Source organism: Acomys minous, assembly GCF_964271855.1.
Source record: "Acomys minous genome assembly, chromosome: 3".
NCBI classification, from domain to species: domain Eukaryota; kingdom Metazoa; phylum Chordata; class Mammalia; order Rodentia; family Muridae; genus Acomys; species Acomys minous.
Window position 1 is genome coordinate 80,501,515 of NC_140485.1, and position 21,078 is coordinate 80,522,592.

Below are 21,078 nucleotides of genomic sequence, written 5' to 3' on the forward strand. Positions count from 1 at the left end.
CCTATGTCGTGAGTTCCAGGACAGCCAGGACTCTGTAGAAAGACCCTGCCTCAAAAATAAATAAATAAATAAAATTAATAAATAAAATTCTGGGGGCCAGAGGTGTAGCTCAGTGGTACAGAAATTGTCACTTGCCTATTTGTGCTTAGGAATATACATTCTTTTTTTCATTTTAGTTTATTATCATTATTGTTGGTATTTTGAGATGAGCTCTCAGTACCTAGAGCTGATTGACGTGAAGCTCACTGTGGGAGACCACACTGGCCTTGAATTCAGACATCTTCCTCTTCTGCCACCCAAGTGCTGTTACACTTGAACACAGTGCGCCCTCCTCTTCCTTCTCCTCCTTTGCATTAAATAACAGTCTAGCTGGTTGCAGTCACATGCATCTATATGCCCAGGACTCAGAACTAAAGAGATGGCTCAGCTGTTAGGAGCATGTGCTGCTCTTGCAGAGGACCCAAGTTCAATTCCCCACAGCCACATCAGGCGAGTCACAGACACCTGTAACTCCAGTTCCAGGATACCTGAGGCTTGTCACTGTGGGCACCTGCACTCAGAGGCACATACCAACCTAAACACTTACATACGTAATCAACATAAATCACCAGGCACGATGGTGGTGTCCCAAACATTTAGGCAGGCAGGTCTCTTCAAGTTCAAAATTAGCCTGGTTTACATAGCAGGTTCTACTCCAGTCAAAGTTACATAATGAGACCCTGTCTCAAGAAAAAACAAATGCGCCAGGTGTGGTGGCACACGGCTTTAATCCCAGCACTCGGGAGGCAGAGGCAGGTGGATCACTGTGAGTTCGAGGCCAGCCTGGTCTACAAAGTGAGTCTGGGACGTCCAAGGCTATGTAGAGAGACTGTCTCGGAAAAACAAAACAAAACAAAACAGAAAACGAAAAACAGTCAAACACAACCCAACCAAAAAACTAGAAATTACTAAAAGGAAGAGTAGAAGTCCAGGCATAGTGGACATATTTTAAGCCCAACATTCAGGAGGCAGAGACCACATGCTTGAGGCTAGCCTGGAAGATATACTGAGTTACGGGGCAGCCTGGGCTACACAGTGAGACCCCGTTTTAACAACAACAAAACTCTGAACCAAAAATTAAAACCTTCTATGACTTCAAAGGTATGGTGACCCGACCCATCATCCTGGGCTGTGACACACTTAGAGAAAGCCGTGAGTTGTGAAGCCAGTACAGATGCTGCCTGCCTGCAGTCCTCTGGTTTGTCACATACATGCCTTTGGCAAGCGTGAGCAAGGGAACGCCACCAGTGTGATGTGAGTTATCTTTGGAAATGACTTTTCTATCCTCATGTGAAGAACAGAGAACAGGGCCTCAGAGAGCCAGCGAGAAGCCCCGTAGTCCAGGCTGTGTGGGGCCAAAGTTAGGTGGCCACAGGTAGTGAAGGAAAAATGGGCCAATCTGGGATGTCCTTGCAGAATGACACAGTGACCCAGGGTTTAGGGATGGTGAGAGAGGGGGGTGTAGTGAGGAACCCCCATGTTTCTCCACTTTAGAGTTTGCTTCCAGCCAACAGCTAGGCCTGGACCTTGGGCCCCTCCCTGTCCCTCTTCAGTCCTCCCCTGCCCTCCATGCCCCTTCTGAGGCCAGCCGCCTAGCAGCCCCCTGCCATGCCAGGCTTCGCAGCTGGCCCTGATTATCACTGCTCCCCAGGGAGTCATGGGAACACACTCCCCCTGCCCTCTTCACCCCCCTCTTCCCAGACGAGGCCGGGCCCTAACAATGCCCCCTCAGCCAGCCAGTGGCCTGGACACAATGCCCCTGTTTCGGTTCATTGCCAGCTCCAGGAGGCCTGCTGGGGTGCCTGGCCTGTTTGGCATGTATATATATAACTCTGGCTTCCAGAAGAGATTTTTTTTTTTTAATTTAAAAATAGTGTGTGGGCGGGGGTAGGGGGTTGGAGGGTTCTGTCTCTTCCCCTGAATATCTTAATATATTATAAAAAGTCTTTCTCTCCCAGTGCTCTGCCCTCCCCACTCTCCTCCATAGCTGCATTTGCCATGCACCTGTCAACCTGGAGCCCTAACGCAGGTGTCAGCTACAAAAAGAAAGAAAAGCTGATTTTCCTATGGTAGCTAGCTAGCGTCTGCTGCTGCTGAAGACCAGGGTGGTAACCTGGGGGGGCTTAGGATATGGCAAGTGCTGGGTGTGTGTGCCAGGGATGGAAAGCAGAGTGCGGCATGGCTGAGCACAGGTTCTCGCCCTATTGTCACCCCTAGCCCCGCCTGGCACTTGCCGTACACTGTAGCTCACCACCTCTAAGACACCATTCAAGATCTAAGATGCATCATTGCTTTACTTCCCTCAGAAGAAAGATTGGGGCTAGAGGTGCAGCCGAATTGTAGAGCATGCGCAAGGGTTCTCATCCTTAGCTCCGAAAAGAGAGAAGAGGGAGGAGTAGGGGAGAAAAAGGAAGGAAGAGAGAAAACATTTCAGAGATGTTAAAATATGAGGAGGTTTCGGGACCCAGGCGTGCCGTGCACTCCTACAGTCCTAGCACAGAGGTCAGGGGGTCAGGCCGTCCCCTCCCCGCTTAAAGGTCCAGGATCATGGGAAGGGGGTTGTCTCATCCCGATGTCCTCCAGACGTATCCCCCTCCTTGTCTCTGGGACTGTCTGCACCTCACAGAGCTTGAGAGGTAGGACTCGGCTATTTCAGTGACAAGAGTCTTTTTTTATTTTCCTTCCTGGAAAACTCAAGATCAGAAGGTAGAGAAGCTGGCTCAGTCTCCATAGACTGTGTGTGTGTGTGTGTGTGTGTGTGTGTGTGTGTGTGTGTATGTGAATATATGAGTGTGTGTACATATATGAGTGTATGTGTACATACATGAGAGAATGTATTTATACACGTGAGAAAGTGTGTACATACATGAATGTGTGTGTATGTACATTCATAAGTTTGTGTGTATGTGTGTGTTTGAGTTAGGGTCTTATGTAGACCATGCATGCCTTGAGTTCACCGTATAGCTAATGCTGGCCTTGAACTCATGATCTTTCTGTCTCTGTTTCCCAAGAACTGGGATTTTTGTTTATTTGTTTGGTTGGTTTTTGTTTTTTTGAGACAGGATTTCTCTGTGTAGCCCTGGCTGTCCTGGACTCTCTTTGTAGACCACGTTGGCCTCGAACTCACAGTGATCCACCTGCCTCTGCCTCCCAAGTGCTGAGATTAAAGGCGTGCACTGCCACGCATGGCACTATTTGGGGGTTCTTATGCCTCTACCTCCTTTCCAGTCCCCAGACCCTTTCTCCCCAGGTAGGAGAGAAAGGTTAGAAGGGACAGGGGACATATGTCTCTTTAGACTTAGTTCTGGCTGGTTAGGGTCATTGGTCTTTGGGAAAATACCAGTCTCAGCCATTGGGATATCCAGCAGTCCAGCAACAGCAAATGGCAGATGGCAAACACAGCAGGACAAACATCCTTTTTCCTCCTCTGCCGGTCTCCTGAAGCTTTCTTCCTCTCTCTGGGCTCTGATATTTATACCCTTAAGAGTCCTCAGAATTAAACTATCTGCAGCTGGCATAGACCATGCCCCACATGAAGCAATTATCAGCTGTGAATAAATTAAGGCAGTTCTAAATCCCACACTTGGGCTTAAAACAAAAACATATTTTGTAACATAACTGAGTTATTAAAGACATGAAAACTTCCATTACAATTTTATGTGTATGACTGTTTTGATATGTTTCAATTTTTATTTTATTTTTAAATGTGTGTGTGTGTGGAGGTGCCCATAAAGGGATGAAACAGGGCTGGATCCACCAGAGCTGGAGTTACAGAGGGTGTGAGCTGACCTAAGTGGGTGCTGAGAACTGAGCTCGGGACTTCTGGAAGAGCAGTACATTTTTTTTTGTTTTTGTTTTTTGTTTTTTGTTTTTTTGTTTTTGTTTTTGTTTTTTAGACAAACTCTCACTTTGTAGCTCTTGCTGGCTTGGAACTCACAGAACTCCACCTGTCTCTAAAAGCATGCACCACTGCCATCTGGCTTTCATTTTCATTATTCTTTTTTTTTGTTTTTTGTTTGTTTGTTTGTTTGTTTGTTTGTTTAGACAGGGTCTCACAGTGTAGCCTTGGCTGTCCTAGAACTTGCTCTGTAGACCAGGCTAGCCTTGAACTCACAGAGATCCACCTGTCTCTGCCTCCTGTGTGCTGGGATTAAAGGCGTGCGCCACCACTGTCCAGCTTTTATGTACATTAGTAGTAGCTGACATTGCATTGAGCACTTTTGACACATAAGGTACTGTTCTTTATTGTTTTTTTCTTTTTTTGCAGATACATTTATACATAGATACATTTACACATATTATACAATAAACTACCTACAGCAAAAGAAATGAAGCCAGGTGTGGGGGCGCAGGCCTTTCACCATAGCACTCAGGGAGACAGAGGCAGGCGGATCTCTGTGAGTTTGAGGCCAGCCTGATCTACAAAGTAAGTACAGGACAGCCAGGAAAGAAGAAGAAGAAGAAGAAGAAGAAGAAGAAGAAGAAGAAGAAGAAGAAGAAGAAGAAGAAGAAGAAGAAGAAGCAGCATTCGGCAGCTCATTCACTATGGCCACAGCCCGATCACACACATTATTATTGCTCTCATCATCTTATTTTCCCCTCTTACAGATGAAGGATCAGAGTCATTGGCTCTAAGACTCTCCTACCTCATCAGTGTGGTCCACATCGGGGCAGGCGTGAAGCCACTCTGTATGGCTTTACCTCTCTTCTGAGAGAGGCGCCATCCCTCAGAAGTTTATCCCACTGAACATATGGGCTGACCGGTGGCCACAGCCACACACAGTGACACCAGGAATGCCTACTTTCCCTAGTACTTTATCCTTCATGACCTGCCGAGGAGAGAAGCCTGTGCTGGAACCAGTCAGTGCCCAAGCAATATCAATAGTATTGTGACATTTCCTGGGCCTGCCTTTGTGCCACACGAAGCACTATGCACGAGGAGTTGCAGACTCACCTGGAACAGCAGGGCAAGCTTGGTCACAGCCATGGAGCAAGGCGAGCTAGGAGGAAACACAGGTAGGTGCTGCTCAGCACTGTGGTGGCCTGGTAAGTATTGCCAGCTATTGCAGGTGTTTTGTTGTTGTTTGAGACAGGGTCTCATGTAGCCCAGGCTATCCCTGAACTTGTTATATAGCCAAGGATGGCTTCATATTTCTGATCCTTCTGCTTCTACCTGCCTGTGCATCACCACAACTAGTCTTTTTTTTTTTTGTTTTTCGAGACAGGGTTTCTCTGTGTAGCCTTGGCTGTCCTGGACTCACTTTGTAGACCAGGCTGGCCTCGAACTCACAGTGATCCGCCTGCCTCTGCCTCCCCAGTGCTGGGATTAAAGGCGTGCGCCACCACTCCCGGCTCCTCCACAACTAGTCTTATGCAGAGCTGGGGATGGCCCTCGGGCCTTTGTTGAATGCCAGGCGAGCTGCATCCCCAGACTTCATGGCTGGTTTTATCAGAAAGCCAGGTGCTTGGCTTTTTAAATTAGTCTAGAAACTCTACTTCCCGATTCTGCATCTGACCCCGACACCTGTCTTAGAACTGCTCCCCACATTCCAGGCCGGGGACAAGCACAGCCCTTTGAGAAGTAAGGCACTGCCCTTGTCAGCCAGCCAGGAGGAGCTGGGTTGCCTTTGTGTGAGACCACCTCTCTGGTGGGTAGGGGGCCCACTCAACCAGAGCTGGCATGGTGACAGAACATCTCTAGGGACAGTAAACTGCCAGTCAGTGTAGCATCATGGGATCACTCAAGAGGAACGAGGAGTCGCAGATGGAAAACTCCCCACTGCCTTCTGCCGGGACTCAACAATGGATGTCTCTGTGCCCCTTAATAACATGAAGTCGCCATAGGGACATTTCTTCCAATTATGAATTCCTCGTAATGAAGAGACACTCATGCTTAGAGTTTGTTTGTTTTTTTTTTTCAAGCTAAGAATGTATATTTACAGGAGGTTTGTGAGGAATAAATAGCTTTAAATTATCTCTGTCACTTGTCAAGCTTCTTAATGAGCGTATTGTGCCGGTCCATGGAAGTAATTGTTCAGTCTTGCACTAGCTTGCAGGCTCCAGGTGTCACAAATGCATCTGTTTTGCTCATGGCTTCCCAGCTTGTACAATGTCACACACACACACACACACACACACACACACACACACACACACACACACCCGGTGTTCAGAAGATGTCCATAGCATGAATGGGTGCAGTGCAAGGGATGTGCTGCGAGCCTTGGTCACACAGCCCAGGCTTCCTGTTTATGCCTGTTTGAGTATATGAAGTAAGGTCTAGGCACTTGTTGCTACACCGTTCTGCATCTTTGTTTCTTTGTTGAGTAGGGTTTCTTTGTGTAGCTCTGGCTGTCCTGGAACTCAGTCAGTAGACACGGCTGGCCTTGAACCCAGCGAAACAACTGCCTCTGCCTCCCAAGTGCTGGGATTAAAGGTGTGTGTTGCCGCTGCTGCTACCACCACCACCATCATCACCTGGATCTCAGAAAGAACCAAAAGTACTGGGCGTTGTGGCACATGCCTTTAACCCCAGCACTCCGGAGGCAAAGGCAAGCAGATCTTTGTGAGTTCGAGGCCAGCCTGGTCTACAAAGCGAGTCTAGGACAGCCAGGACTACAAGAAAAACCCTGTCCCCTGCAAAAAACAAACCAAACAAACAAACAACAAACAAACAAAAAACCCCAAAGGCAAGATGTCTTCAGACAGAGGATATAGAGCCAGGGGCTACCTTCTCCATGGACTCCTTTAGCAATCAGGTTGTTATAGATGGTGGTAGGTATAGTACCTACTAGCCAAGCCAGAATCCACCCTAACACATACATACATACATACATACATACATACGTGTGTGTGTGTGTGTATGTATATATATATATTATATCCTAATTCTGGTTCCTGGGACATTAACAGAGAATGGCAAATATCAGGGGCAGCCCTGGATTTTGCAGAAGAACAGGCTAAGTTCTCACCTCAGTTTGCTGTGAGGGACCCTCTCTGAGCCTCTTCCTTTCTGCACCCCGCAGATAAAGAAGCTCTGCTTCTGGAACTATGAGGTTGAAAGGAGACCATCAATTGAAGTGGCTGCCCAGTGATGAGGGATTAGGTTTTGGATGCTGGTCAGCCTCAAGAGAACTGCTGACATTGAGAACAGCCTTATCGGGATCTTGCAGGCTCTGGACCAGGAGGCTCATCTCTGACCCTTTTCAGCCGTCTGCTACTTAGTAACAGATCCAAAAGCCCTTATCTCCTCTCACTTTCCTGTGGGGAATTCTTCCTGCTGCTCAAGGGTTGGGGGCTGGTGGGAAAGAGGGTACCTCTGTCACCTGGGATATGTACTTGAGTTTTGTTACTTATTATTTATTTATTTGGTTTTCTGAGCCAGGGTCTCTCAGTGTGTAGCCTTGGCTATCCTGGACTCACTTTGTAGACCAGGCTGGCCTCTAACTCACAGTGATCCGCCTGCCTCTGCCTCCGGAGTGCTGGGATTAAAGGTGCGCGCCACCACGCCCAGCCGTAGGACGCCTTTTAACTTATTAGGTAAATTCAGTTTAATCGTCATAAAATGGGAGAGTATGTTCCTCCTCCAGGACCATCTTGATCACTGATATATAACAGATGCTCAGTAAGTGTTTGTTGAATGACTATTGAGTAGCAGAAGACTTTACAAAAGCGAGTGTCATTGTTAATGGGTCCCTTGGGCAAGCTAGGAGGAAGGAAACTCCCCATCTGGGATGAGACTGTGCCAGCCTCTCTCACCCTCCGTCAGTGTCTGGCTTAGCTTTGCTGAATGAGATCCAGCCCTCAGCTTCTCTACTGCGGCGTGGAGGAGGGTGAGCAGCACCTAGGGTGGGGACAGGCAGACCCAGGTCTGGGGATCCAATGTGGGCCATATTTTGTCACAAGCACCATCCCTGAAGGGGCCTCATCTCCCCATCTGTACAGCAAGAGGCTCATGGACTCTCTGTGGTCCTTCCCAGTTCTGACACATTCCAGGATTTGTAATGAGTAATTTCACAAACTGTTCCTGAGGAGGGGGTGGGGGTGGGGAGGAAAGACACTCTGGCTGCTTTCTAAACCACCCTGTAGTCTACAGAATACTTTCTAGCCCCTGTGTCTTTATCCTCATGAAAACTTGAGATGGCCAAGGCAAGGTCTAGGTGCCCATTTTCCACACAAACGGAACTGAAAGGCATTCTTGGGAGCTGCAATTTGCTTGTTTTAAAACAGGATCTCGTGTAGCCCAGACTGTTGGCCTAGAACTCCTGGTCCTCTTGCATCTAGCTGCTGGGCTTACAGGTGTGCGCAGGAAAATCACAGCTTGCTTATCTCTGCCCTCAACCTCCGTTTTTCTCCTACCCGGAAAGCCCCTGCTAAGCCAGCCCCGAGTGTGTGGTCAGAGTTTAGACAGCGATAGAGTACCGCGGGGCAATGGAGGAAGTAACCCTGGCTTGACAGCTCCCTGGAGGAAGCAATGCATACACTACACTTGGGGACCTGAATAGTATTGTCTTTTTTCTTGTGGTCACCCCTGCTCGCAAGGATGGGCAGCTTGTAGGTCTTGTTAAACCTTTCACATCTTTGTTCCTAGTGTTGGCACAACGCCTAGCGGAGAGGACAATACTGGTCAGATGACCTGAGCAAGGAGAAATGCTGATGGAGACAGCCCAGGCCTCGGGATTAAATGCACGTCCATATGCACCCTCACTGCCCCTGCACCGCCCTACGTGAGTCCTAACGTGGAGATATTTTAATGGCCGGGTCTCTTCACATTGCAAGCATCTGCTGCCTGTCTGTTCCCTTTTTTCCTTTTCACTAAGTCAGGAGTCAAGGTCTGGGCTGAGGATGGAGCCCTGAGCAGGCTCTCAGACGTTTCTGATTTTCCGAGACAGGGTTTCACTGAATCTTTCTTCCTGGATGGCCTAAACTCTAAAGATGTGCCGGCCACCACTACCCAAGTGCTGAGACTAAAGACAGGCGGCAGTGTGGAGTGAGCAAATGAACGGACGCAAACTGGGCGCTGGCTACGGAAGGAATTTCAGCTAAAATGAGACTGAGATCAAAGCCACACATCTCTACCCATTTCCTGCCTCCCCTCTTGGGTTTGGCTTCTGGGTGACAGCGATAGGGAAGAGCACAAGATCTCTGAGTAAACTGAATATGGGTCTCAGGCTGTGGTCGAGCTTTGGACGTGAGCGTGCAGAAGAGGCAGTTTCTGGGATCTAAGCTGAGGGGGTGGAGGCCACAGGTTGAGAGTCTAGGGGTCAATGTGGCATGCGGGGACTGCCGGACGTGCAGAACGCAGTACGAAGTTTGTTCCGTTCGCCAGACCCCGCCGCCCACCGAGTAGGAGGTGGAGGGGGCGGGGCCCAATGCCCACGCCTCCAGCAGGGCACCGAGCGAGTCAGCGAAGGCGCCCGGCCCCGCCCAGACAAAGCCTGCGCGCGCCCCGACCCAGGATTGGCTGCCCCGCCCCGGGTCCCGCCCTGCGTCGCCGGCCCCGCACGCTGCAACCAATGTCCGCCACCGGATCCTCCTCCGTCACAGCCCCGCCGGCCAATGGAAGGGGCGCTCGGCGGCGCGTGGCTCTTTCGCGGCAAAAAGGATTTGGCGCGTAAAAGTGGCCCGGACTTTGCAGGCAGCGGCGGCCGGGGCGGAGCGGGATCGAGCCCTCGCCGCGGCCTGCAGCCATGGGCCCGCGCCGCCGCCGCCGCCTGCCTCCCAGGCCACGCGGGCCGTGAGCGCCATGGCCGTAGCCCCCGCGGGCGGCCAGCACGCGCCGGCGCTGGAGGCCCTGCTCGGGGCGGGCGCGCTGCGGCTGCTCGACTCCTCGCAGATCGTCATCATCTCCACCGCGCCCGATGTCGGCGCCTCGCAGGTCCCCGCCGGCCCTGCCGCGCCGCCCGCCGGCCCCCGCGATCCTGACGTGTTGCTCTTCGCCACGCCGCAGGCGCCCCGACCCGCGCCTAGTGCACCGCGTCCGGCTCTCGGCCGCCCGCCGGTACGGACCCTAGGCGCGGGCGGGGGAGGGGCGGGAGGCAGCGCTTGGGCGGCGCGGAGACTGGGCTGGGCCTCCGGGCTCCGCCCCGGGGCGCTTTGACCGAATGCATGTCTGTCCCTGTTTGCTGCCCCTTCCTTGCTCTGGGCTTCAGCCTCCTCACCAGAGAGTCGGACTCGTTCATGATGACGGCTCACGTGCATTCAGCTGGTGCTTGCTTAGTGCACGCCCAGCTTTTGGCACACTTAGAGTCGGCCACGACTCTCAGTTCTGCTGGGAGTTGGGTGTTGTCACGTGCCCATATGCCGGAGGGAGGAACTGAGGCCCTGACAGGGAAGTGCTTCGTGCAGCTTCAGGTGGTGGGGCTGGTATTTGAACTGAAGTCTGCCGGCTTGCGGCAGGACTTAACGGCCAGGTGGTGCGCACGGTCACTTGTTGGAGGGTGACTGTTGGAGACCTCTTGGGGAGACTCTCTAGCGGCTCCTTGTTGGACTGCCAGGTGTAGGGCTGGCCTTCCAGGCCTCTGGGGATAGGCCTCTTAACTGGGAGGCCTTCTCTGCAGGGGCGGGGTGCTGGGCCAGCTGCTGCAACCCTTCCTCTGCCTGTCCGTCCATCTGCCATCCTTCAGGCCCCTGGTTGCTATGGAACTTTGTTAATCAGGCAGGCAGACCCCTGAGCCTCTGGAAAGCTGAGTGGGCTGGGCCTCTGAGAAAGGGCCTCCAGTTCCTGGGGAGATGTGGAAGGGAGATCCGCTGAATAAAGTCTTCCCTGGTCCTAAGCAGCAAGTAGCTCAAGACCAGTTTAGGCTGGGGGCCTAGAAAAGGCAGCTGAGCCTGTGAAGGATGGAACTCGGATCCAAGCAGGGGCGGGCTCAGGGTGTGGGCCATCAGCTTTATTGTAGGGGTGGAGCAGACAGGAGCGGGGTTCTCAGCAGGGGGGCTTGGAGCAAGTGGGAGGGGCAAGGCCCACTACCAGGAGTCGTAGCTGTTCAACTGCTGCTGGGGGTGTGGGTGGCAGCTGGTCCCTGAGGCATCTTGGGAAAGGCCCATAGCCCCCCTTGGCGCAGTGCCCAGTGCAGCCTTCCTTCCGGAATCACGAAGATGCTAATAATAATAACAATAGCAACCACTGTTGTTTTGAGGACGTTTTGTGTGCCCGGCTCAGTGCTAAGCACTTTCCCCACGTGACCCTGTTGGCTGCCTTACTTTTTGACCCTTCTCATAGATTGGGAGGCTGAGGCCCAGAAATGGTGGAGCTTTCCCTAATAATTCAGCCAGGGAGTGGTGTTTTCTGGTTGTTAATGGTCTTTGCTCTCAGGGAGGAGGCCAGCTTGTAGTTGGTGGGTCAGCTGGCTTACCTTCTGTGTACTCCAAGGGCCTGTGCCTTTAGGAGCTAGGGCCTTGGCCTGGAATTCAGCATTTGACCAAACATTCAGTTCACTCAAGTTGTTGAGTTAGTGAGTTCCCGCTGCGTTAGGGATCCCTGCCCCCATGGTACTTAAGGGCCAGCAAACATTTTCTGTGGGAGAGGCTGACACTATCCTGGAGCCAAAGACCAGGAATGCAAATCTGGATTTTGGCCTCTACTGACTTTGCTCTGGCATTTTTTGGGGGCAGTCCTTGAAATAAGTACAGGCTTGGCTTCTACCCAGGAAGCACTTTTTGGGTGCTTCCCCTCTACAGGGCTCTGTGCAATTCAGACATTCCTCCTTGCCTGCCTGCCTACCTCTACTTGTCATGGCTAGTGTGTGTGTGTGTGTGTGTGTGTGTGTGTGTGTGTGTGTGTGTGTGTGTCCCCTGTGGAGCTGGGTTGAGCAGAGATAGGAGCAACACAAGTTCAAGGCCAGCCAGGCTTAGATATATTAGATATGAAAACCCAAGCCTTAAAGGTAAATTGGGCTGGAGAGACGAATCAGTCATTAAAAGCACTTGCAGCTCTATTGTGACAATTGCCGTTTGGATCCCAGCACCCACATTAAGGTCAGAGATGCCTGTAACTCCAGCTTCAAGGGATTTGATGTTGTCTTTTGCCCTCCGTGCGTACCCATGTCCACATGTAAACATACAGACACACAAATTCTTTTTTAAAAGAAGTTAATTTAAAACAAATAAAAATAAATTAAAATACCAGCAGCCTATCTTGGTTCATTGTTACATCCTATAATTCAGGCAGGCAAGGATGAGGATACAGTCTTGAGTTCAAAGCCAGCCTACACTACAAGGACCCTTTTACAAAATAACAGAAAGAAGCTGGGCTTTCCCATTATAACAATACTTATTTACTGTAGAAAGCATGCCTTACTGTGACCACTTAATGCTATTGGGATTTAATGCATATTGAACAAGGGGTCTGCCAGTCCCAGAACTTTTAAAAATAGTTCTGAAAGTCGCTGTGAGCCAGGTGTGATGGCACCTTTGTAACCAGCACGTTAAGAAGTAGAGGTATTGGGCTAGAGAGATGGCTCAGAGGCTAAGAGCACTGCCTGCTCTTCCACAGGTCCCGAGTTCAATTCTCAGCAACCATATGGTGGCTCACAAGCATCGAGAATGGGATCTGATACCCTTAACTCCTTGATGAGATTGTGAAAGCCAATGGGGTAGTGAAAAGTGATACAGGCTGATTGATTGTACTGACTGACTTAGGAATAAAGGGATTCCTCAGTGCTAAGACCAGGTGAAGTCCTGGGCAATCCTGGGTAGGTGGTCACCCTTGGTGAATGTAAGGCGTTCTGGCCTACAGGTATACATGCAGATAGAGCACTCATATACATTAAATAAATAAATAAATAAATAAAGTAGAGGTATTAATGGGCGGTGGTTTAATCCCAGCACTCAGGAGGCAGAGGCAGGCGGATCTCTGTGAGTTCAAGGCCAGCCTGGTCTACAAAGTGAGTCCAGAACAGCCAGGGCTACACAGAGAAACCCTGTCTGGGGGGGGGGTGGGGGGGTGGGGGAGGAGAAGTAGAGGTACATAAATCAGGAGTTCTGGGTTTTCCTGAGACTGATCCACGTTCTTGTGACATTCACGTTGCCCAAAGGAGGCAACAGTACAGTCTGCCCTGGTTCTCACAGAAGCATCCCTGTTTCAGAAACACTGTTAGAAACTAAACTGGAGAATAGCTCCTGAGATGCTCCAGGAAGGGACCATGTATGTGTTAGCCTGTCACAGTGGTCTTGTGTGTCTGTGAGAGCGTGTTGTCTGAGAGGCTGGCCTGGGCCTGCCTCTTTCTGAGACTACATGCTGTTCCAGGTGCTGTGTAAACAGATTTTGTGCTCTTCCTGTGGGTGGGTGTTTGAATCATTCAGCTATTTGCGCTAGTGAGTATCTTCACCTGTGGTTTTTAGGGTCTCAGCGCTGCTGTCTAAAGATGAGCGACAGAAACGGGCATCAGTTTGAACTCTTACTTTAAAGTGTGCCTTTGAGGATGGCCAGGGTACTGGGGAGAAGGCATTCCTGGCTAGTTTGTATGTGGGGGTCTTGCCCTGTCCTGGATTTCTCCCTGGCTACAGGTCTGTCCCAAGGTGGACACCTGGGTCCTGCTGTCAGGCAAGGGTTTGCTGGGGAACCCTGCTCTGACACGGACAGCTCAGGCAGCGTCTCCCTGCATACAACCCCCCCATCTCTCTCTCTGTCTCTCTGTCTCTGTCTCTGTCTCTGTCTCTCTCTCTCTCTCTCTCTCTCTCTCTCTCTCTCTCTCTCTCTCTCTCTCTCTCTCTCTCTCTCGTGCTGTCCTGTTCCTTGGCACCCAGGAGTTGTTAGCAGCATGAGAGGGTAGGGACTCCAGTCAGCACGTGTTGACCGACACTGAGGCCTGTGGCAGCCGGGGATGCAGAAGTTCACTGGATCCAGTGTCCAGGGACCCTGCTTCTGAGGTGGAGTGGGTAGGCAGGGAGGATAGACACATCTGCAGTGATTTGTGATGGATAAGAAAGGGCCAGGATTGAGGCAATACAGAGAGAGTAACAGCTCTCTGAAGTGATTGTTAAGGGTCCTGCTGGAGGGAGCTAAGGATGTGAGAAGTAAGGATCGGGAGGAGCCGGATCAGCAGTTCATATGAGGAGTGCTGTTGGGAAGCGGTACTGAGGCGGAGAGACCAGTGTGGGGACAGCTGGACTGTCCAGTGGGAGGGTGACAATGGCTATGGGTGGAGTTCTTGGCAAATGGATGTGACAGCTGGTGACCAGGTTGAAAGTGTTTAGATGAGAAAGGCCTGGGGAGAGGACAGCAGCTCTGGTCCAGTCAGGGTGTCCTGAGCTATCGGTGGGTTTTCAGGATCCTCTGCCTCTCTGTGTGTCTAACCTGTGCCAGAGGTCATGGAGATCAGCCACTTGGGGTCTTCCTCAGACAGACCTGGGTAGGAGTTGAGACCCTGTTACTTCCTACTGTGATCGTGACCGTAGGATGCTTTAATCCGGGAAGTGGAGCCATCGTGGCGTTGCCAGTCCAAAGGGTGGGGTAAATTGATGAGTACAAAGCAGTTGGTGAGCACCAGCTGCTGCCATGGTTATAGATGCGTAAGTGAGTTAAACACTAGAGACGGCACTTGCCCGAGGGAGTGGTGCCCTCCCTTGCGGCTTAAAGTGCTTGTGTAATCTCTGTAGGTTGGGACTTGAGGGAGATCTAGCTGCTGCCTGGGTGGGATCCTGTGGCAGCCAGAAAGCTCCCTGGCTGTAGTCAGCAGGACTAAGGTTTTGGGTTTGATTCTGCCCCACTCTTTGCCGTTACGGCTTATCGTTAGGATTTGTTGAGGGTATGGCACAAAGCTTGCCACCTCATAGAGGAAGCTCCACCGCCTCGGTGATCAGTTCTAGCCTGCACTTAAGGGGAGAGAGTTAGCACCTAACCTTTGAAAGAAGTGTCTAAAGTAGCAATCCTGGTGACTCCTGCCTGGAAGCCCAGTGCTTGGAAGATAGAGGCAGGAAGATAAGGGATTTGGGTTCATCTTTGGCTACATAGTTTGGGGCCAGCCTGGGCTAAATAGTGAGACCTGGTGTTTATAGTAATTGAGGAGACTAAATGTTATATTGGGCGTTAGTATATACAAGGCCCACATTATTTATTTATAGACTGGGAAGGCCTCCATTTTAATCTCTAACATTACAGCAATGACTTTGTTTTGTCTTTGCTGGTGTGTTTAAAAACCACCAGCAGCCCTAGGGAGGTAATGTTGAGCTTAAGATTTGAACTCAGATCTTCAGCCTTGCACTTGCCTGATTTGTGTGGTAGGATAATAACACTGTGCTGTGTCCCTTAGGATCTGTCTCTGCTCCAACACCTAGACATCCTATCAGAGAAAGTAAGACTGGGATTGGGGTACTAAGCCCTTAGCTAAGTCTTCCGTGGTCTCACTCCTGGTTACTGGTCACACACCTTCCTGTGTTTCTGCTGCAGGTGAAACGGAGGCTGGATCTGGAGACCGATCATCAGTATCTGGCTGGTAGCAGCGGGTCCTTCCGAGGCAGAGGCCGCCACCCAGGGAAAGGTGCCCATTGATTTCAGCTTGTAGGCCCAGATTGCGGGGGAGCAGGGGGCGATGCTTGTGGACTCTGGGGCCCTTAGCAGGCAGCTGGAATGGCTGCCAACCTTGACTTCCTCAGGCCTTGGAGGTGGGGAGTTCCTCAGCCACAAGAGGAATGCTTCGGTTGGTGGATGGCAGCCGCAGCGCCTCTGGGCCTGGCCTAAGGGGAACAGCCATCTGCCTCCCACCTCATCTCGTTACTCTGCATTGCTAGGGAGACAGGCTGAGTGTTTGTGGAGCCCTGCCTAGCCTAACCCCTGCCCCCAGGTGCGAAGTCTCCGGGGGAGAAGTCACGCTATGAGACATCACTGAATCTGACCACCAAACGCTTCTTGGAGCTGCTGAGCCGCTCAGCTGACGGCGTGGTTGACCTGAACTGGGCAGCCGAGGTGCTGAAGGTACAGAAGCGGCGCATCTATGACATCACCAATGTTCTCGAGGGCATCCAGCTCATTGCCAAGAAGTCTAAAAACCATATCCAGTGGCTGTAAGTAATCACCAGGCAGGTGGGCAGGGAGCGTCCGGACCCAGCCAAATGGACTGTAGTGGCATCCTGCATTCCGAACGGCTGGGAACACAAGTTCTGAAGATAGTTGTCTTTCCTGTATGTGTGTACACACACACACACACACACACACACACACACACACACACACCCCTTGCTGAAGGCTTCCTGCTCCCTTTCCCAGTGTGTCCTATTCTTGGACCACTGCGCTACTACCATTCCAGCCTTTGCTGTCATCAGTGAGGTCAGCCTTATGGGTGTTTTGATTTCATTACCACTTCTCCCTTATATATCCCTGCCTTCCCAGACGTCCTAGTGCCCGCTCAGGCACATCTGCCTTGGTTCTGGGTTTTTGTTGTTGTTGTTGTTGTTGTTGTTGTTGTTATTGTTGTTGTTTTGTTTTTGTTTTTTGTTCTCTGTGTATCCTTGGCTGTCCTGGACCCACTTTGTAGACCAGGCTGGCCTGGAACTCACAGCGATTCACCTGCCTCTGCCTCCAGAGTGCTGAGATTAAAGGCGTGTACCACCACGCCCGGCTGTTTCTGTTTTTTTTGTTTTTTTTGTTTTTTTAAGATTTATTATTATGTATACAGTGCTCTGCCTGCATGTACACCTGCAGGCCAGAAGAGGGCATCAGATCACATTGTAGATGGTTGTGAGCCACCATGTGGTTTCTGGGAATTGAACTCAGGACCTCTGGAAGAGCACTGTTATTAACCTCTGAGCTATCTCTCCAACCCCCTGCCTTGTTTTTTTGGGTTTTGTTTTGTTTTGGTTTTGGTTTTTTCAAGACAGGGTTTCTCTGTGTAGCCTTGACTGTCCTGAACTCGCTTTGTAGACCAGGCTGGCCTCAAACTCACAGCTATCCACCTGCCTCTGCCTCCCAAGTGCTGGGATTAAAGGCGTGTGCCACCATGCCTGGCTCAAATCAGGCATTTTACTAGCTGGAGAGCAGAGCCAGATAGAGGCAAGAACTTGCCTACTTCTTACTGAGCAGTGGCAGCAGCAGGCTGTCTTGATGGATGGCGGGCTCAAGGACAGCTAATTCTCCAATGGCTTCCCACAGAGGCAGCCACACCATGGTGGGCATCAGTAAGCGGCTTGAAGGACTGACCCAGGACCTACAGCAGCTGCAAGAGAGCGAGCAGCAGCTGGACCACCTGATGCACATCTGTACCACGCAGCTGCAGCTGCTTTCTGAGGACTCAGACACCCAGCGATATCCTTGCGTTGGGCTGGGGGCTCAAAGGCAGGCTTGGCCAGTGGGGGCACCACACCACTAAGACCATACAAGTTACCACCCAGAGCTCTGGATTGTACAGCCTGGTCTACAGAGCGAGTTCCAGGACAATCAGGGCTACCTTGTTTTATTTTTATTTTTTTTTAAATCAAAATGAAAGAAAAGGATGGACAAATGGCTTTGATGAATAGAAGTGCTTTTAGCTAGTCATGACCATCTGAGTTTCAGTCCCCAGTGGAAGGAGGGTACTGACTGCTGTAAGCTGCCTCCAACCTCCACATATACATTCACATACATACTCCTATAGCATGTGTGTGCACACATAGACAAAAAATTAAGTTTTATGATAAATAATAAATTTTAAAAGAAGCCCAGGAGTGGTTGTGGTGGCGCATGCCTTTAATCCCAGCACTCTGGAGGCAGAGGCTGGCGGATCACTGAGTTCGAGGCCAGCCTGGTCTACAAAGGGAACCCAGGACAGCAGAGTCTACACAGAGAAACCCTATCTTTAAAAGAAGAAGAAGAAGAAGAAGAAGAAGAAGAAGAAGAAGAAGAAGAAGAAGAAGAAGAAGAAGAAGAAGAAGAAGAAGAAGAAATGCCCAGCACTGGAGAGTGGGCTCAGCTGTTAAGAGCACCTGTTGCTCTTGCAGAAGACAAGTTCAATTCCCTGCATCCACATGGTGGCTCACAGCGATCTGTAATTGTAGTACTAGTGCATCTGATGACCTCCAAAGTCACTAGATACGTGTGTGGTCTACATACTTCCAGGCTAGCCAGGGCTATACAGCGAACCCTGTCTCAACAAAACAGGAAAGGCCTAGTATGGTGGTGTGTGCTTATAATCCCAGGGACATGTTCAAGGCTAGCTGAGGCTATGTAGTAGTCTCAAAACAAAAATAATCGCAGGCCCTGTCACCAAAGAAAAACCAGTGCCAGTAATGACAAACCTTTCCTTTGACCATTGATTTAGTGCCTGATTATAGCTTCCTTTTGGATTCTCTTTTTTGTTTTGTTTTATTTTTCCGAGACAGAGTTTCTCTGTGCAGCTTTGGCTGTCCTGGACTACCTTTGTAGATTAGGCTGGCCCCAACCTCACAGAGATCTGCCTGCCTCTGCCTCCTGAGTAATGGCATTAAAGATGTGTGCTAGCAAGCCTTGCTATGATTGTAGCTTCAAAGTTAAGGCTATTTTTAGTTCACAAAAACTTCATTAGAAAATGGGTCTTTTTAGTGAATGCCATTAATTAACTGCAGGATTGTTAAATTAACTTTGATCTCCAAGCCAGGAGACCAGTTGAGCATTTTATGTGCAGTTGCTATAGGCAGCCATTAGTTTGGAATCAGATGGGTAGGTACTCTCACTTTATAGATGTGGCAGTTAAAGTTTAGGATTGAGATTCTGAGCACCTGCTTTGTGCCAGGCCCTGGGATGAGGAAGTCAAAATAGGAATGACTAAAGGTGTGGGCTGAGTCAGTGGCCCTCAAAGGTCAAGTGGTCCTTGACTCCCCCAACCCTAGCCTATGTGACCTGCCAGGACCTTCGTAGCATCGCCGACCCTGCAGAACAGATGGTCATAGTGATCAAGGCCCCTCCTGAGACCCAACTACAAGCTGTGGGATCTGCGGAGGTGAGATTCTGGACCTCAGGCCTGACCGAGACAGGGTGGGCTGGGCTGGTGGTCACCTGGGCCTCAGTTTACCCTGCCTGTTGCCTCCACCCAGACATTTCAGATCTCCCTTAAGAGCAAACAAGGCCCCATCGATGTTTTCCTGTGCCCTGAGGAGAGTGCAGCGGGGATCAGCCCTGGGAGGACCCCGTGCCAGGAGACGCCTGGGGAAGAGAGGACTGCTGACCTTGGTGCTGCAGCGCCTCCACCATCCCCTCCCTCCACATCCCCAGCCTTGGATCCTAGCCAATCCCTGCTAGGCCTGGGACAAGGTAGGCCCGGGCAGGATTGGCATCCTCTGGGCAGGCAGTCATGGCAGCCCCTTTCCTGCTGGGCTGTCCCTAACCCATAATGCCACCTTTCTTTCCCCAGAACCAGTATTGTCCCGGATGGGCAACCTGAGGGCTCCCACGGAAGAAGACCGTTTGTCACCATTGGTGGCTGCTGACTCACTTCTGGAAAATGCTCGAGAAGACTTTCCTGGTCTCCTCCCTGGAGAGTTCGTCAGTCTCTCCCCGCCCCACGAGGCCCTTGACTACCACTTTGGTCTTGAGGAGGGCGAGGGCATCAGAGATCTCTTTGACTGTGACTTTGGGGACCTGACCCCTCTGGATTTCTGACAGAAGTCTAGAGAGCTAGCGTGTCTGGAGATGCCCACCCTGTTTGCAGCTTGGGAGCCTCCCGCCCTGGGCCATCCTTCCTGCCTCGTTGGCAAAGCATGATTTATACCCTTTGTCCAGTAGCTTCCAGCTCTGGGGTTTGGCTGCTGCCACACTGAGCAGACCAAAAGGGGAAGGATTTTGTATGGTGTGTGTGCATGCACCCCATACTGCGCACTGTGTACCTGGGGTGAGAGAGTGTTTCTGTGTGTGTGTGTGTGTGTGTGTGTGTGTGTGTGTGTGTGTGTGTGTGTGTGTGTGTCGGGAAATGAAGGTGAACACATTTGTGTGTGTTCATAATCCATGTGCGCATTGGGGTGGGATGGGGCTCTAACTGCACTTTTGGTGTCCTTGCTGCAGGGCCCCTGTGATGAGGCCTAGGATAGCTGCCTGCTCCCAGAATCCTGTGTCAGCCAGGCCAGGCGGGGCAGCTTGGCTGGCCGGGTTTGCAGGGCAGCAAGAGCACTCACTGCTTAAAGGTTTTCCGATCGAAGAAGCTTTAATGGAGCGTTTATTTATTTATCGAGGCCTCTCTGGCAAGCCTGGGGACTAAGCAAAGAATGGGATGGGGTATGGGGCTGATACCCCAACTTCCTATACTCTGAAGCAAGGGCAGGGCCCCCTAGCTGTTCTTTTGCCCTACCCAGAGAGGAGTTGAGGCCCAAGCAGTTTATTTATTGGGATGGGGGGGGGGTACACATCCATGGATGGGTTGGAGAAACAGTCCCTTTTTAGAAGGTTGTGCCAGCACCCTGGCTGCATCCCTGTCGGTTTGAGATGAGAAGGGTGACAGCCTTCGCTGACAGGGTGAACAGGGTGTGGGGTCCCTCCTGTGCTTGGAGTGCTCCTCCATTGTTCCGCCCTGCCCTCCAGCCTGCACTTTGATTTGTTTCCTAACAATTCTGTTCCCTCCTGCTTTGATTTTAATAAATATGTTGATGGTGTTAGGGCTGGGGGTCGAGGGATGCGCATCCCTGTTCCTATCTGATTAATTCCCTTTCCCTTTGTAACCCCTTGAGAGGAGGAACACTGACCCAGTAACTGATAGGAAGTGTTCATGTTAAAGTGCAGGAAAGGGAGCCTTTAATCCCCGCAGAGGCAGGTGGGTAGCTGTGGGTTTGAGGCCAGCCTGCTCTACAAACAGTCCTGGACAGCTTGGGTGACAGGGAAACCCTGTCTCTAAAAAACAAAAGGAAAAAAAAAAATGCAGGAAAGCACTTGGGAGGCAGAGGCAGGTGGACTCTGAGTTCTAGACCGGCCTGGCTACACGGAGAGACCCTGTCTCGGAAAACCAAATTTTAAAAAAAGAGCTTGCTGTGTGCCTCCCAGACATTTCTGAGCATTAGTAAAGATGCAGCACATTGAATTGTGTCATATGCTTTCCTGTGTGCATGTGTCTGTGCACACCTGTGCGTGTTTGCAGCATGTGTTCCCTCCCTCCAGGCCTGTCTTGA

The 21,078-nt window shown here is 50.9% G+C and overlaps 1 protein-coding gene across 1 annotated transcript; it reads left to right on the top strand.

Annotated features, from left to right (window-relative positions):
- Positions 1–9,624: 9,624 nt before the first annotated feature.
- Positions 9,625–20,990, top strand: E2F1 (E2F transcription factor 1). The gene is made up of 7 exons (XM_084775777.1): positions 9,625–10,039; positions 15,428–15,518; positions 15,822–16,041; positions 17,126–17,278; positions 18,812–18,926; positions 19,021–19,237; positions 19,338–20,990. The coding sequence occupies exons 1-7, from the start codon at positions 9,785–9,787 to the stop codon at positions 19,583–19,585; spliced, it is 1,299 nt and encodes a 432-aa protein (XP_084631903.1). The 5' UTR covers positions 9,625–9,784; the 3' UTR covers positions 19,586–20,990.
- Positions 20,991–21,078: the final 88 nt, after the last annotated feature.

Coding starts and splice junctions, on each gene's coding strand:
- E2F1 (XM_084775777.1), top strand. CDS start 9,785: ATGGCCGTAGCCCCCGCGGGCGGCCAGCACGCGCCGGCGCTGGAGGCC. Junction 10,040..15,427: donor CGGCTCTCGGCCGCCCGCCG/GTACGGACCCTA, acceptor TTTCTGCTGCAG/GTGAAACGGAGGCTGGATCT. Junction 15,519..15,821: donor AGGCCGCCACCCAGGGAAAG/GTGCCCATTGAT, acceptor CCCTGCCCCCAG/GTGCGAAGTCTCCGGGGGAG.